This window comes from Lynx canadensis, chromosome X (assembly GCF_007474595.2).
Source record: "Lynx canadensis isolate LIC74 chromosome X, mLynCan4.pri.v2, whole genome shotgun sequence".
NCBI lineage: Eukaryota > Metazoa > Chordata > Mammalia > Carnivora > Felidae > Lynx > Lynx canadensis.
The window spans coordinates 33481438-33499027 of NC_044321.2; the positions used below are offsets into that span (position 1 = coordinate 33481438).

General features: G+C 39.6%; 1 protein-coding gene across 1 annotated transcript; it reads right to left on the reverse strand.

Annotated features, from left to right (window-relative positions):
- Positions 1 to 15693: 15693 nt before the first annotated feature.
- On the reverse strand, positions 15694 to 17202 carry LOC115507184 (ferritin light chain-like). The gene is made up of 2 exons (XM_030305404.1): positions 16713 to 17202; positions 15694 to 16065 (listed from the first exon to the last, which is right to left on the reverse strand). The coding sequence occupies exons 1-2, from the start codon at positions 17200 to 17202 to the stop codon at positions 16046 to 16048; spliced, it is 510 nt and encodes a 169-aa protein (XP_030161264.1). The 3' UTR covers positions 15694 to 16045.
- Between the last annotated feature and the right edge of the window lie 388 nt (positions 17203 to 17590).

Genomic DNA, 17590 nt, shown 5'->3' on the forward strand with positions numbered 1-17590 from the left:
AGGCAGCTCAGTCACTTTGCTTTGCTCCTTCCAAAACTGTCAAATGGAAGAGAGCTATCTAAGATGGCTCCCCATGATTCCTCCTTCCTGGTATTCACACCCATATCAATCCACTCCCCCTCAATGTGAACTGGACCTAGTGATTTGCCTCTAAGAAATATAATATGGCAAAAGTGATAGATGACACTTTCACGATTAGTTATGTAAGTCTGTGACTTCCCTTTTGCTAACAGACGCTCTCGCTGGCTTGAATGAGGCAAGCTCTCACACTGGGGAGGCCCGTGTGGCAGGGAATTCAATGTGCCCTCCATCAAGAACCAGCAAGGAACTGAAGCCCTCAGTCCAGACACCTGCAAGAAACTGAATCTTGCTGACAGCCACAGGAGTGAGCTCAGGAGTGAATTCTTCCCCAGTGACACTACAGCGACAGTCCACATCTTGACTGCAATTCATGAGAGATCCTAAGCCAGAGGGCTTAGCTAAGCTGGGCCTGGATTCCTGGCTCCCAGAAACTGGGAGACAATACATGTGTGGTATTTTAAAAAGTTTAAAAAGACCTGCTGCCTGGAAAGCAGAGAAGGAGTCAGTCTTGTTATTTTGTGTAACACTTGCAACTTCTGTCTCAGCAACCAAAAGAAATGCTAACGGATAATCTATCAACTGGGGTGACTTTACAGTCCAAAAAACTTAGCTAGGTGGCAAAGCTTACGGTGGTGGCAATAAAGTGCTTGAAAGGCATTAGCTTTCCAGTGTGACTGGTACTTGGTATCCTCAGAACCAAGTAAACAACGAATAAATTATGACTGAGGATGTGGTAAAGCATTTTTTTAATGCATCCAAAGTAAGAGTTTGGTTTTGGGCTGATTGCAATCAATTAATCAATCAATAAGGGACAATGCAAATCAGGCATGAGCTGGCTCATTGCATAATAAGTTATGTTCAGCATCTCCCAGTCATCATCATGTTTTCTAACATGTGCCTCTCTCTGCCGCTGCCTCTCCACCCACATATAGCACAGTTGTCATGTAAATGGATAGCAGCCAAGGATGCTTTCTCCTACTCTTTATTCCCCGTGTTGCCAGGGGATGAAAGACTAAAACTCAGAAAAGACAGAAGTAAAATTGAAAAATACGCAGCCCTCCAACTTTCACAGCAAGGAGAGGTAATAAAACGTAATGGATGACACTGAGGCACAGCCAGCCACTACACGATGGCAGGAATAGAAAAAGTCCGGAAGATAAAGGCAATTGCATAATAGACCGCAGGGAAAAATACACACCTTGTCCACAATTCTCTTCATCTTTCTAAGTGGTTCGACAACAACTGTCCTGATTTGCCTGAGATTTGCCTGATTTGCCTTGTTCTCGTTTAGCACTGAATGTCCTGTGTCCCAGGAAACAGCTCAGTTACTGGCAAACCAGACTGGTTGGTCACCCTAGCAACAACCATTAATTCCCAAAGGGCTCTGCTCCCATTGACATTTGCTTTTTAATTGGGAAGGGAGGTCAATATAAAGCAATTTTCTTCAACTTCCTCTTTGAAAGCTGTAAGTATTCTACTCGCAGGACTTATTTTTTAAGGCAGTGCCACAAATTCTATTTCTTACACTAAAGAGTGATAACAACATTGGAAAGATATTTTTACCGATCTCACCCAGGTGAAGTACTTGAACTGAATTGTGTGTGTGTGTAGGGGGGTGTTATAAGGGGATGGATTTGGAAGACAGAAACAGAAATAATGGATTAAGAATACATTTAAATTATCAGTATATTATTGATGGAATCACGTGGCTGAATACAAAGTTAATTATGTTGGTAGTCACTCTTCATCCCTAGAGATCTGGGCCTTACGATGTAAATTGTATAGCCAGAAGCTATCTCAGAAGTAATCCAATTCAAACCTCTACTGCTGAGATAGCCTTCAAGGAAGCCTAAACTTGTATTTTGCTGCCTGTTACTGACACTGGTTTGGGTAGATCCTAACAGGTGTTATATGATAAAAGGGTTCTTTGGTCACAAAAGTTTGGGAACTATCAAGGTAAGCAGTATCAAATAAGTTCCTTGATTGCAGAAGTTTTCTAAGCATTTTATATGCTCACAGTGACTCTCATTAAAAAATATACATTAGAATCACCTGGGGAACTTTTAAAAACTACAGATGCTCGGGCCCCACCCAGATCTAGGGAATAAGAGGGAAAAAAAACATCTCTCTCTGGATAGTTCTGATGTTCACCTAGTTAAGAATCACTGGCTAATGCATACTGTCAATTTACAAGAGTAACAAAATATCTGCAATATTGGCCGTCACAATATTTTCCTAGCTGTGTCTCCTCAGGCAAGGGAAACAAAAGCAAAAATAAACTACTGGCACTCCACCAAAATAAAAAGCTTTTGCACAGCAGAGGAAACCATCAACAAAATGAAAAGGCAACCTACTGAATTGGAGAAGATTCTCACAAATTATATACACAATAAGAGGTGAATATCAAAAAATATATGAGGAATTTATACAGCTCAACACCAAAAAAGCAAATAATCTGATTGAAAATGGGCAGAGGACCTGAACAGATATCTTTCCAAAGAAGACATACAGGTGGCCAACAGACACATGAAAAGATGTTCAAAATCAGTGATCATCAGGGAAATGCAAATCAAAACTGCAATAAGATATCACCTTACACCTGTCAGAATGGCTAGTACCAGAAAGATAAGAAATAACAAGTGTTGGCGAGGATGCGGAGGAAAGCAAACACTTGTGCCCTATTGGTAGGAATGTAAATTGGTGCAGCCACTGTGGAAAATCATTTGAAGGGTTTTCTAAAAATTAAAAATAGAAATACCATGTGATCCAGTAATTCCACTACTGAGTATTTACACAAAGGAAAAAAAACCACTAATTTGAAAAGATATATGAAATCCTGTTTATCGCAGCATTATTTACAATAAACAAGATATGGAAGTAATCCAGTTGTCCATTTATAGATGAATGAATAAAGAAAATGTGGTGTGTGTGTGTGTGTGTGTGTAAAATTAAATATTACTCGGCCAGAAAAAAGGATGGGATCTTGCCATTTGCAACAACACATATGAAACTAGAGAGTTTTACGCTAAGTGAAATAAGTCAGACAAAGAAAAATACCATTTCACGTATATACGGAACCTAAAAAGCAAATGAACAAACAAAAAGGAACAGACTCTTAAATCTTAGATATGGAGAACTGGTGGTTGCCAGAGGGGTGGAGGGGTGGGGGAATGGACAAAATAGGTAAAGGCAAGTGGGAGGAATAGGCCTCTAGTTATGGAATGAGAAAGTCACAGGGATAAAGGGTACAGCATAAGGAACACAGTCAAAGATATTATAATCGTGTTGTATGGTGACAGAAGGTAGCCACACTTATGGCAAGTATACCATAACACGGAATTGTTGAACCGTGTTGTATACCTGAAACAGTATAGTTGTGTGTCAATCATACTTCAATAAAAATAAATAAGGATAACAAAAAATAAAAACAGGAAAAATATCTGTAATATATTCTGATTTGAATTATATATATACTTATATATTTTCCTCCCTCTCTCCCTCCTTCTGTCCCTCCCTTCCTCTTTTCTTCCTCTCTTTCTTTTCATTTTGGTCTTGGGAAACACTGATTTACATTCTGAGGTTTTGTTTGATCAATTATTCTAAAAGAAGAAAACAGAAAATTATAATGATATCTGTAAAGAGAATTATTACTTATTTAAAAGCAGACTATCTTATACTTTATTTAACTCTTTAATGTGAAATTTTAAAAACATATAGGAAAGTTCTTAAGAAGAGTAGTATAATGAACTCCCCTTACACCGTCACAAAGTTTCAACAGTTATCAATACATGGCCATTTTGATTCATATATGCCCTAAACCACTTCTCCCCTCTCCCCACCACTAGATTTTTTTGAAGCAAATCCCAGATAATCATATTATTTTATTCATAAGTATTTCAAAAAGTATCTCTAAGAGAGAAGAATTATTTTATTTTATTTTATTTTATTTTATTTTATTTTATTTTATTTTATTTTATTTTATTTTTACTTTGAGAAAGAGAGCTTGAGTCGGGGAGAGGGACAAAAGGAGAGGGAGAGAGAATCCATGCTCAGCGTGGAGCCCGACATAGCGCTCAATCCCACAACCCTGAAATCATGACCTGAGCTGAAATCAAGAGTCGGACCCTTAACTGACTGAGCCACCCAGGCACCCCAGAATTCTTTTAATTGCAATATCACTCTCATATAAAAAATGAACAATTCTGTAACACTATTGAATAGTCAGTATGCAAACTTATAAGTTAACTTAAGATGAACTGACACGTTAGTGACAATAAATTTTTCTAAACCAGAACACAGTATGTCTTTTTATTTGTTCATGTGTATTTTTGTGTTTTTCAGAAGTGTGTTATAATTTTTTTTCATATAGGCTTTGGACTTTTTTTTATTTTTTAAAATTTACATCCAAATTAGTTAGCATATAGTGAAACAATGATTTCAGGAGTAGATTCCTTAATGCCCCTTACCCATTTAGCCCATCCACCCTCCCACAACCCCTCCAGTAACCCTCAGCTTGTTCTCCATATTTATGAGTCTCTTATGTTTTGTCCCCCTCCCTGTTCTTTATATTGTTTTTGTTTCCCTTCCCTTATGTTCATCTGTTTTGTCTCTTAAAGTCTTCATATGAGTGAAGTCATATGATTTTTGTCTTTCTCTAATTTCACTTAGCATAATACCCTCCAGTTCCATCCATGTAGATGCAAATGGCAAGATTTCATTCTTTTTGATTATCAAGTAATACTCCATTGTATATATATATATATACCACATCTTCTTTATCCATTCATCCATCAGTGGACATTTGGCCTCTTTCCATACTTTGGCTACTGTGGATAGTGCTGCTAGAAACATGGGGGTGCATGTGTCCCTTCGAAACAGCACACCTGTATCCTGTGGATAAATGCCTAGTAGTGCCATTGCTGGGTCTAGGGTAGTTCTATTTTTAGTTTTTTGAGGAACCTCCATACTGTTTTCCAGAGTGGCTGCACCAGCTTGCACTGCCACCAACAACGCAAAAGAGATCCTCTTTCCCCGCAACCTTGCCAACATCTGTTGTTTAGGCTTTGGACTTTTTAAAAATAAAGTTTTGCCTAGGTATTCTAGCTTATTTATTTTGGCTTATTCTCTGTTTTTATTTTCTTATTTGAGTAGTTGACACATGTTACATTAGTTTCAGGTGATATAGGCTTCCAGTTATTATTTGCTGTTTTTTTTTTAATTTTTTTTCAACGTTTTTTTATTTATTTTTGGGACAGAGAGAGACAGAGCATGAACGGGCGAGGGGCAGAGAGAGAGGGAGACACAGAATCGGAAACAGGCTCCAGGCTCCGAGCCAACAGCCCAGAGCCTGACGCGGGACTCGAACTCATGGACCGTGAGATCGTGACCTGGTTGAAGTCGGACGCTTAGCCGACTGCGCCACCCAGGCGCCCCATTATTTGCTGTTTTAAATGGGGTCTTCCCTTCCGTTATATTTTCTCACTCGTTACCATTGGTATATTTCAAGTTTATTAATTTTCATCAACTTTATTAAGGTATAATTTACAGGCAACAACATGCACATATTTTAAGTGTATAGTTCAATGAGTTTTAACAAAAGTTTATGCCCATTTACCATTCCCATTGATTTTTATATGGTGATTTTATAACCTGGTAATTTACTAAATTTGATTTTTAACATATATTTTAAAAGCTCTTACTAACGTTTGGCCAGTCATTTTAAAAGGCTTCATATTCCAATTTCTTATTTTTGTTTTACTTCTCATTCTATCGCATCATGCCACAAAGATGTTCCAGTCAATGCTGTTACAGGAGCAGATTTAACGGCAAATTTTGACTGCTCCTAGAGATTTAAAATGTTTTTACAGGCCTAAAGAAACATGATCCTCTTTGCAACAGGTGTCATGCTAAATACAAGTTTACTGATGTAACCAGCTAATAATAATTGGAATGTGAGCTGACTCAAGAATAGAAATCCGGCTCGTTAATATTTGCTTCAGAGAAATAGGCTCAAATGTTCTTCTCAAGTCTCAGTGTGTCCATGACCTGGATGTTTAGAGGAATAAATTTATACTTGATTCCAGTACTAATGTTGTCATTAGTCAGAGAATTCCAAGTGACCGCTGTCTGGAAAAATGTGTTTACCCAGCCCCAGCTGTTGTATTTATGAATATTTAGGAAGTGACAGTGACTGGTAATGGTCTCAGTGCCCCCTCCCACATGTGACAATTTATCTGAAAGCTGAAAGGCAGCCAACTCGCTTGCCAAGCTGAGACCAGAAGAGCAGCACTTCTGCACGGCGGTCAGGGATTTCCAGGCTGAGTGTTTCCTGGAGCTGTCACACTGCAAGGATAGACTGTTACCTAGGGGCAAAGTAATGAGCAATAGAGAGAGCAAGGGAGTCGGGGAAGAAGAGTGAGGCATGCTGGTTGGAGGATAAAAGTAGAAAATAATGCAATTGTCCAGAAGTTCCTAGAGCCAATAGAGACTGTAACACATGAGTTATTCCTTTACTTTTGTCTTAGTTTGTAGTTGTGAAGAAGTAGACCTTGAGCAAAGGTTTGGGTACAAGCAGTTTATTGAGAGAAGAGGTGTGATCTCCAGAAGCAGGGTGAAGGAAGGAAGGACAATCAATAAAATGTGTGTAACTGAAAGGGTTACTGCTGTGGGAAACCCAGGGCTCAACTCACTGGGTACTTCCTGAGATACTTTATAAAACATGTCTCAGAACTGTGCTACTGAACACTGAGGACACTGAGATATTTGTGTGCTAATTTCCTTCTCTTACCGGTTCAAGGTCGCTATGAGGGAAGGGGTGAGAGTTAACGCTTGGGCCCTTCTGAACACTCCCACATACAGACCAAACAGAGTGCCCTTTGGCAAGGGGTTGTATGGGAATTATTTGCAAGCAATTTCCAGGGTAGACAAAAGGATGTGGGTGCTATAATTCTATATCACTTGTGATTGTTTTTTTATGTGTGAGTTTCATTTCACCAATGGGAATGTAAACTCTTTGAATGCACGGGCTGCAGCTTCTATTTGTATTGCTTTCTCCATAAATTCTGACGAGTTCTGTGCTACAGTGAAATAAAATCCACTAAGCCCACCATGACCTGGGGTTGTCCAGACTCCCTCTCCAGACTCTTCTTTGTGGTCTACTTTCTCATTTCAAGCACTCGAGTCATTCCATTTACCTCAAGTGCCTAGAATAGCTCTTATTCCCTTGTCAACACTGATCATCTTTCAAGATGAGCTAAGTTACTCTTCTTTCATAAAAATATTCCACGTTCCACCCAAGTAGAGTAATCCTGCCCTATTTTGCAAACCACTACCTGGCTCTCACCTCTACTATACAGCTTATCATGTTGTACTGAAGTAATATTTTTATATGTTAGTCTTGACTACCAGAGTATGAGTTCATTGAGAAAGTAAACTGTGTCACACATTTCGTTATCTGCAGCACTTAGCTCAGTGCCTGGCATAGAGTAAATGCTCAACAAATATTTTTTGAATGAGTAAATGAACATGACCAATAAATACTTCCTGATTATGTGAAACAAGAGGCTGGACATACCTGCTTTGGACACTTCTAATAATATCTCTCAAATATCTGTAGATTTAATACAGAATATTCCCCCAGAATATTGTGTCATTGCCCTTCAGGCAATGATGACCAAGACCACATCTGTAGTACTGGCACAAAAATAGACACATAGGTCAGTGGAACACGACAGAGACACAGAAATAAACCGATGCTTATATGGTCAATTAATCTATGACAAAGGAGGCAAGAGTATATAATGGAGAAAAGACAGCCTTTCCAATACATGGCGCTGGGAAAACTGGGCAGCTACATGCAGAAGAATGAAACTGGACCACTTTCTAACACGATACATAAAAATAAACTCAAAATGGACTGAAGACCTAAATGTAAGACCTGAAAGCATAAAACTCCTACTAAAAGAAAATATAGGCAATAGTCTCTTCGATGTTGGCCTTAGCAAATATATTTATGGATATGTCTCCTGAGGCAAGAGAAAGAAACAAAAGCAAAAATAAACTAGCAAAAATAAACTAGCAGCAATGGAAACTATCAGCAAAATGAAAAGTCAATGTACTGAATAGGGAAAGATAACTGCAAATGATAAATCTGCTAATGGGTTAATATCCAAAATATACAAAGAACTTATACAACTCAATACCAAAACACCAAAAAAAAAAAAGAATAATCCAGTTTAAAAATGTACAGAAGACCTGAATAGACATTTTTCCAGAGAAGACATCCAGATGGCCAATAGACACATGAAAAGATGCTCAACATCACTGATCATCAGGGAAATGCAAATCAAAACCACAATAAGATATCACCTTATACCCATCAGAATGACTAGAATCAAAAGGACAGGAAATAAGTGTAAGCAAGGATGTGGAGAAAAAGGAACCCCTTTTCTGTTGAGTGTTGCAAAACCCCATGCACGATGCAAACTGGTGTGACCACTGTGGAAAACAGCATAGAGGTTCCTCAAAATTTAAGAACAGAAATACCATGTGATCCAGTAATTCCACTGCTGAGTATTTACCCAAAGAAAGTGAAAACGCTAGTTTGAAAAGCTATACGCACCCTAACGTTCATTCCAGCACCATTTACAATAGCTAAGATATGGAAGGACCTCAGTGTCCATTGATAGATGGATGGATAGAGAAGATGTGGTGTATACATACACACACTGAAATATTACTCAGTCATAAAAAGAACGAGGTGTTGCCATTTATGACAACATGGATGGACCCAGAGGGTATTATCCTAAGTGAAATAAGTAAGACAGAGAAAGACAAACACCATATGACTTCATTGTGGAACCTAAAAACAGACAAAGAAAAACAGAAACAGACTTATAAATAAAAAGGAACTGGTGCTTGCCAGAGGGGAGGGGGGTGGGAGGATAAGCAAAATAGGTAAAGGGGATTAATTAAGAGATACAAATTTCCAGTTATAAAATAAGTAATTCATGGGGATGAAAAGTATAGCATAAGGAATATAGTCAATAATATTTTAATAGTGTTGTTTGGTGACAGATGGTAACTATACCTATTATGGTGAGCACTGCATAATGTATAGAATTATTATCACTAGTGTGCCTGAAACAAATACGACATTGTATATCAACTATAAACAATATTTTTTTAAGTTAAAAAAGAACACACCTGTAGTTAAGCAAGCTGGAATTTTACTCACTGCAGAGAGAGAACACACATCATGAGGGCCTTTGGGGTATTTCAATAAGGATATATTTGAAAGAAACTACGCTAGGATTTGGGCTTTTGACAGATGATTTTTGAAGTGACCAAGGAAGCAGAGATTTGCTCTAGATTAGATGCTGTCAGAAAGCAAGGGCAATGCTATGATATTTTGTGAGAAGTATGGTGACTGATTTGGTCTGTGCTTAGGCAAAATTATGAAATGACCTCATTTTGTTTCATTTTATCATGATCTCAGAGTAACTCTGAGTTTGGTAGTCTGTGAGATTGTTTATGTCCAACACGACAAAACAGCCTGGCTGGGAACATCATTCGACCAGCTTGTAATAATAGTGAGGTCTAGTTATAAACATCAGATAAGTTTTGAACGTTAGCGAATGCTCTTTTTTTGTGTGATGATGAGTGGAAAGGAAGGCCCAAAAGAAAGGTTGTAAGTGCAGGTGCTGGGAGTATTCACGAGTGTGGAATGAGAGTTGAAAAGAAGGGAATAAAAATGAAAGCCAAACTGAATCTTCCATCCTGTTGTGTGACCTTTCAGGTTGACAGGAGTTTTAAATCCTGAAGCTCTGCATAGTATTAAAAGGCATATAATAGCTGAAAGGAAGAATTTTTTCATCAGAAAAGCAAGTCATACAGATTCTCCTTTGAAAAAATAAAACTGTAAGGTCTGAAAAATTAAAATATTTAATCCAGCAGCAGTATCACTTGTGTAGTGATAAAAGAGTAGGATTTTCTTTTCGTTGCCTCCTTGTTTCGGCCACTCTCTTAAAAAAATTGTTGACATCCTTTTTGGGGATGAGGAATAGATAAAAAATCTGTAAGTATGTAATTTATATTCAGGAAGAAGAAAACAACTTGGAACTTTCTGGTAGTTAAATTGTTTCTGAAGCCCTGTGACTAGAAATCTAAGTTCACAGGGTCATTTGAAAGCCATTACAATATTTATTCAACAAATTATTTTTGAACAGTAGTTATAGGTCTAAATCATCTGTGACTGATATCTTTTGTGGGATGAATTTTTATTAGATATAATTTCAAACTTACAGAAATACTGCAACATCAGTTCACCCTTCATACAGACTCGCCAGTTGCTTTTCTTAACTATATGAAAGTTGGAGAAATTATGCCCAGCTACCCCTAAATACTTTAGCGAGTGTCTTCTAAAAGGAAAAATATTCTGCAACCTAACCACCATGCAACTATCCAACTCAGGAAATTTAATGTTGATGTAAAACCATTATCGAATTAAAATGTTATAAATTGCCTTAATGTCCTTCATAGTTTTTTTTTTTTTTTTTTCCCCTACACAGATCCAATCCAGGATCATGCATTTAGTTGTTACACTTTGTGGTCTTCTTTAACCTGGGATAATTCCTTGGTCTTTCTCTGTCTTTCTTGACCTTCACACTTTTGAGAATTACAGGCAAGTTGATTTGTATAATGCTCCTCAGTTTGGATCTGTCTGATGGTGTCTCATTATTAGATTCAGGGTAGGAATTTTTAGCAGGAATATGTGCTTGATTTTAAATCCCAGAATAGTCCCCTCTGCCCACATCTCCCACACTTTGATCGGACACCATACACAGTTGGGGGACCTTTGAGGTCTCCTGGTGAAATACAGACCTTTTCTCGGCTTCCTCTTATGATCCCTAATTTAGCCATCAAAAATGCTAAAATCCTGAGGAGGATGTCTGCTTTTTAAAGAATTTATACTCAGTTTAAACCTTATATTAATTCCAAATTCTTTCTTAATGTGTGGCCCCCTTCCTAATTCCCTATGTATTAGCACCTGCTTCATTATTATTGTGAAGAAAAAACTATTCATTGAGGTGGATAAATGGCTTATGGAGATAAATAACATGACATGAATGTAATAAAAATGTTTCCCTCTTGTAAAATAAATAGCATTTTTTAAAGTTTATTTATTAATTTTGAGAGAGAGAGTGTGCGTGTGTGTGTGTGAGTGAGTGGGGGAGGGGCAAAGAGAAAGGGAGAGAGAGAATCTAAAGCAGCTCCACAATGTCAGTACAGAGCCCAACACAGGGCTCCACAGGGCTCGACGTGGTGCTCTTTGTGGGGTTCAACATGGGGCTTGATCCTACGACCCTGGGACCTGAGCCGAAATCAAGAGTAGGGCACTTAACCAACTGAGCCACCCAGGTGACCCTAAATAAGTAGCATTTTTAACCAAACCCTTTAAGACCGTACATCTTTCTGGAGAGAAACAGTCAACTGCACAGTAGTCTCCCCGCCCCCCCCACATACACACAAAACAGAGCTTTAAACAGGCCCTAAATAAAGAAGTTCAAGGCTTCAGTGATGCCTGGAGTTTGACTGTGCCTATTCAGTCTCTGCTCCCTCATGCTGAATATCCAAGGCTGCCATGAAACGGAAGGAGGAGGATGTGTGGGTGAAGAGTGGGCAGAGAAGACTCCCAAGAATTGGAAACTATGCGAAGAGTAGCAGCCAGCAGCTAATTAGTTTCAGCTCTGAAATGACCCCTTTGTGTGGCTTGTCCTTCCTGAGAGAAAGGTTAAAATGCTGTCATGCCTGCTTTTAGCAGTGTGGTAATTAAAACAATTAATCCCAGGTTCTAAATAAGGTGGCTTTGCTTATTTGGCTGAAGAGAGAATGGTCCTCCTTCATTTTTTCCCGCTCCTACTCACTGAACATCACGTTCAAGAAATAAGCAAATACCTATATTATACTTCTACACATAGGGCCTATTTAGAGGGAGGAATGATCATTAAGGAAGATTCTAGAATCGAAAGTTATCTATTTTCCTAAAACTGAGAAGCAAACTTATTTTGAGATGTTCCTATCATAGCTCTTTACTAAGCTCTGCTGGGATATAAAGTCAGTTGATAAAGACAGCTAATAATTATTGTGCATTTACCATGTGCTGAGTCACAATGTAGAGATTTTACATGGTTTATCCTATTTAATCCTCCCTAAAATCTGTGAGTTGGATGGTATTATCCTTATTGTGATCATGTCCAGTTTATTAGATGAGGAAGCTGGGACCAAGAAAAGTGAAGAGATTAGACCATGATGAGTTAGAGTAGAGGCAGGATTTGAACACAGGCAGGCAGTCTGGCCCAGAGGCCATTGCTCAACCACCACGCTATCTGTATTTCAGATTCCAACTTGCCTACAGTCTAGTGGGTACCATAAGACAATGAAGACAAGATGAATCCATGCCAAATGAGTGGATTAGGTTCATCTGGGAAGATTTCACAGAACAAGGTAGATTTAAACAAGGCTGAAAGGTAGAATGAGTTTGATTTTGGTTAAGAGGGGTATGAAGGGCCTTCCAGGTAAGGGGAGCCACATGACAACTTCAAGTACTGGGACAAAAAACTGAATACTTGGGCCAAGGCAGAGAGCTCCTGCAGTCATTTGCAGGAGACCTTTATCTCCTAGGCCTCACACTTCTATAAAAGAGAGGTAACATCCACTCCGGTCCCTAACAGCAAACTCTGAGAGACTAATGTCTATGAAGTGCACATTGGCTGTAGTTCAGGCTCACTGCAATGGCAAGGCAATAGGGCCTGCCATGTCCTTCCCACTTCCCTTGGGCAATAAGCATTGCCCTGGGTTCCAGTCTCCATGGGGTTATCAGAAAAGGCTGAGCCTGCCTCTGGTTGGTCCATCCTGGTTTCTGCTCTTTGTTTCAGCTTCACTTCCTGGAGCTACTAGTTGGTTGAAATTAATTCAGGATGTGGCAATACAAAGCCCTAACACACTCTCCAATTTGGTTTCATCACCAATAAAGCTATCTGGATTTCCATCTGACTTCTTGTGTCTGTTGTAAGTGATCAGAACTTGGATGAAAGATGAACAGCTGGTACTTCCCAAACTTCCAACAACAGGGAAGTGGTAGAAAATTCCATTTAAATTTTTTTTTCAACGTTTTTTATTTATTTTTGGGACAGAGAGAGACAGAGCATGAACGGGGGAGGGGCAGAGAGAGAGGGAGACACAGAATCGGAAACAGGCTCCAGGCTCTGAGCCATCAGCCCAGAGCCCGACGCGGGGCTCGAACCCACGGACCGCGAGATCGTGACCTGGCTGAAGTCGGATGCTTAACCAACTGCGCCACCCAGGCGCCCCTAGAAAATTCCATTTAAAAGATAGATTAGACATGGTAGACCAAGGAGAGCCTTGAAGGCTGGTATAAGGAATTTTTTTAAGTTTATTTATTTATTTTGAGAGAGAGATGGAGTACAAGTCGGGGAGGGGCAGAGAGAAGGTAAGACAGAATCCCAAGCAGGCTTTACACCATCAGTGCAGAGCCTGACTCAGGGCTCAAACTCACAGAACTGTGAGATCATGACCTAAGCCGAGATCTAGAGTTGGACACGTAACCAACTGAGCCACCCAGGCGCCCCTGGTATAAGGAATTTACTCACAGCCTATAGGAATTATTTACTATAACTCTCTGTGAAAGAGTGCATGCACGCGCATGCACACACACAAACACACACACACACACACACACACAGTGGTTAGCCATAAAGGAAATCACTGTGGGACCTGAGTCCAAAATAATCTCTAGAGCTTTAATGTCATCAACTCCCCACTTCCCCGCAAATTTGCTAAGAACCTTAAGTCATTTTTTTTTAATTTTTTTTTCAACGTTTTTTTATTTATTTTTGGGACAGAGAGAGACAGAGCATGAACGGGGGAGGGGCAGAGAGAGAGGGAGACACAGAATCGGAAACAGGCTCCAGGCTCTGAGCCATCAGCCCAGAGCCTGACGCGGGGCTCGAACTCACGGACCGCGAGATCGTGACCTGGCTGAAGTCGGACGCTTAACCGACTGCGCCACCCAGGCGCCCCGAGAACCTTAAGTCATTTTTAAAAGCCAAACTAAGAGTACAAACTTCCAGTTATAAGATGAATAATATCTGAGGGTCTAATATACGGTGACAATAGTTAACGATACTGTGTTGTATACTTAAAATATGTTAAGAGTGTATATCTTAAGTTTTATCACAAAAAGGTAACTGTGATGTGCTGAATGTATTCATTAATTTGACTGTGGTAATAATTTCACAATGTAAATGTATATCAAATTACCATGCTGTACACTTTAAATATATTATAATTTTAGTTGTCAATTTTACCTCAATAAAACAGTAAAAACAAAAAAAAAAATAAAAGCCAAACTAATATGTTGTCCACATGTCTTTGAATGATTTGTTTGCCCCACAAGTTGCTGTTTTTCAAGAATTATGTGATGCCCAAGGAACATTTTAGCCTATTTGGGAGACTTTAATAAAGCTTTCTTGTACAGCCCCATTATTGACGTTAAAAGACACTAATAAATAATGACAAATATAATGTCATTATTTGGAAATATATGCTTGCATCTTTCTTCCCAATCTACCTTAAATTATAGTCTTTCAATTGATCTCACAATATTAGGTGATTTTTTTCTCATTCATTTAAAAAATTTTTAAAAACATTTATTTATTTTGAGAGAGAGAACACGAGCAGAGGAGGGGCAGAGAGAGGGAGAGAGAATCCCAAGTGGGGTCCACACTGTCAGCGCAGAGCCCGATGTAGGGCTTAAACTCACAAACTGTGAGATCATGACCTGAAATCAGTTGAGTCGGACACTCAACCGACTAAGTCACCCAGGCACCCCCTTTTTTTTCTCATTTTGATTTATGTGTTTGAGTGCCAATTTGAAAATAATTTTGATTGAAAGTATATATTTTAAGTACAGAGATCTGAGTTTTAATCCAAATCTGAAAATTGTTAACTGCTTCCTTGCATCTCTTACTGGCGACTACCAGCAAATGGGCAGAATTCCTTTCTCCAGATAGAACTTTTCCAGTACATTCCTTTTTATTATCAAAAGACTTTGCATGAAAACAGGAAGATATGGTTTTCTCTTTAACTGAGAAAAACACTTGTCCCAATCTCTGTAAAATGTTCTTCCTATGCCTCTGACCCTTGGACGATAAAAGCAATGATAGTATGACTTTGGTCTTCCTGCTCCAGGAAGGAAAGTTGCTGTAGGAAGAGAATTGACTTTTTTTCACTTCTGTGGCTTGAGAACAAGTTATAACTCCAGTTTTTCAAAGTGCATGGAAAATAATACACAATTATTGGATTGCTATCTGTCGGACTATAGATTTAGTAGAAAGGAACCCACCAGAAAAATCCAATGTATTTTTAAAAGAATGCTACATTTTACTGCTTCTCCTTCCTTTGGCTTCTGGAATTTAACCTCCATCTGACCCATCTCCATTCTAATAGTGTAGAGCCACTTTGGCTCTATTAGTACTTCCTTAAAGTTATCTTCTTTTTTCTGTTACATGAACTGCACAGCCAGTTGTTCAATCAGCATTTTTAAAGTTTATTTATCTATTTACACACAACCTTGTTCTAGAAATGGTTTAAGGTGGCTTAAAAGAAACCATAAAATATACCAAGAAATTAGTGACAGAAGAGGCAGAAATGAAGCTTCTGTAGAAATGCTTATACAATCCTACTCATTGACACCGGGTGGACCACAAATTTGGCTCTAAGCTTTCTCACAGGCAGTCAGAAAAAGAAACTTAATCATTTGCAGTGTCCACAAAACAAAAACAAATCAATTACCCAGGCAAAGAACTGTTATTCGCAATACTGAGACCAGAAAGAAATTTCTCTTGAGAGGCTTCATAGAGATGGTCAGTGTATGATGTCATCATCAGTATTCTCGGTAGCAACCTAATTGAAAACATAAAAGATAAATTTCACAGGGCTTTTCTTATTATCTTCAACATAACAGATGGCATCACAGCAACTTGAAAACCGGGAAAGCCATTTTATCATGAGTTTGAGGGTTGGGGGTGAGCACAAGGTACTCCTATCTCCCCTCTGCTAGGCAAAACCAAAGGTAAATTTTAGAACAACGGGATCTAATCCAGTACCAATAATGGTTTCAGAGAAATTCTAAAACCTCTAAATTTGTATGCATTTTATGAATAGGTAAGTTCATTTTTCTTCACAGAGAAACCATCGTGTATCAGATCCTCAATGCACACAAGCAATTCACAAAAGCTAGGTACAATTTCTAGAAAACCTAGAGGATTAATCACGCTACCTTTCTCCTATTCTTCATATTTTTCCCCACAGCCTAGCTTTCCTCCCCACCTCCCACTCCTGCAAAAAGAACCTTTTTTTGTTTCCATTTGATCTCACAGCATAGGCAAGCTTGTCAGCATGGTTAAAAATTTGCGTTCTGGCTGAAGAAAGAAGCTCGAGCAGACATCTTGACGCTGGGTAAATGCAGACGGGTTCCTCAAAGGCTGCTGGGCACTGCACGGGAGGCTCCAAGTTGTGCTGCGGGGTGAGCTTTTTGAAGAGATACTCACCCAGCCCGGCCTGAGGGCCAGCCAGCCTGCGGAGGTTGGTGAGGTGGTCGCCCATCTTCTTGATGACTTTCATCTCCTCCTCTAGGAAGTGGCTTTTGAGGAGGTCACAGAGACCGGGATCTCCGTTGGCGGCACCCAGGGCATGCAGATCCAAAAGGGCCTGGTTCAGGTTCTTCTCCAAGGCCATGGCGGCTTCCATGGCGTCCACGCTGCCACGCCACCCATCTTGGGACAGCTCTTGCCAGTCCTGAAGGAAGGGGCAGCCGCTCCACTGGTTTCGCATCTTAAAGAGACGGTGGGCGCCCTCACGCTTCTCCTCAGCTAACTCTTGGAAGAAGCGGCCCATGCCCTTCGGAGCTACATCGTTGCCTCCTTCAAAATAGAAGCGAAGAGAGAGGTAGGTGTAGGAGGCCTGCAGATGCAGGTTCACCAGGCGCTGGAGTGCAGCCTCCATCTGGGCGGAATAATTCTGCTGGATCTGGGTGCTCATGGTTGGTGAGCCGGGAGGAGCGAAGCGTAAAATATGGTGCTTGCGGGTCTTGGAAGCACGGGAGAGCAAAGAGGATTCTGCCGGAAGTTGTAACTGAAGGGGAGGGCCTAGAGGTGAGAGGTTGGCAGGGATAGGAGGAGGTAGGGAAGGGCTGGGGCTACCCAGTCTGTTCAATCCGATAGACAATTCTAGAGGGCTGCAGGGTGAACTCTAAGTCTAGTTTTTGATAAGAGTTTAATTCTTTCTTTCCTAATTATTAGAAAGGAGTTTTTACCTCTCATTGTGCCCCGTTTCTTACTTACAAGATGAGGTAAGAACGTTCAAGGTTAAGAATGTTAAGTATCGATAGTGAAATGCCTCCAGTCTTCATTTGTGACTTAAAACTCCC

What these genes read in the sequence shown, in the direction of transcription:
- LOC115507184 (XM_030305404.1), bottom strand. Translation starts at nt 17,202, where the DNA reads ATGAGCACCCAGATCCAGCAGAATTATTCCGCCCAGATGGAGGCTGCA. An exon ending in TGGCCCTCAGGCCGGGCTGG is followed by an intron (nt 16,066 to 16,712) that starts GTGAGTATCTCT and finishes GTTTTCAATTAG; the next exon opens with GTTGCTACCGAGAATACTGA.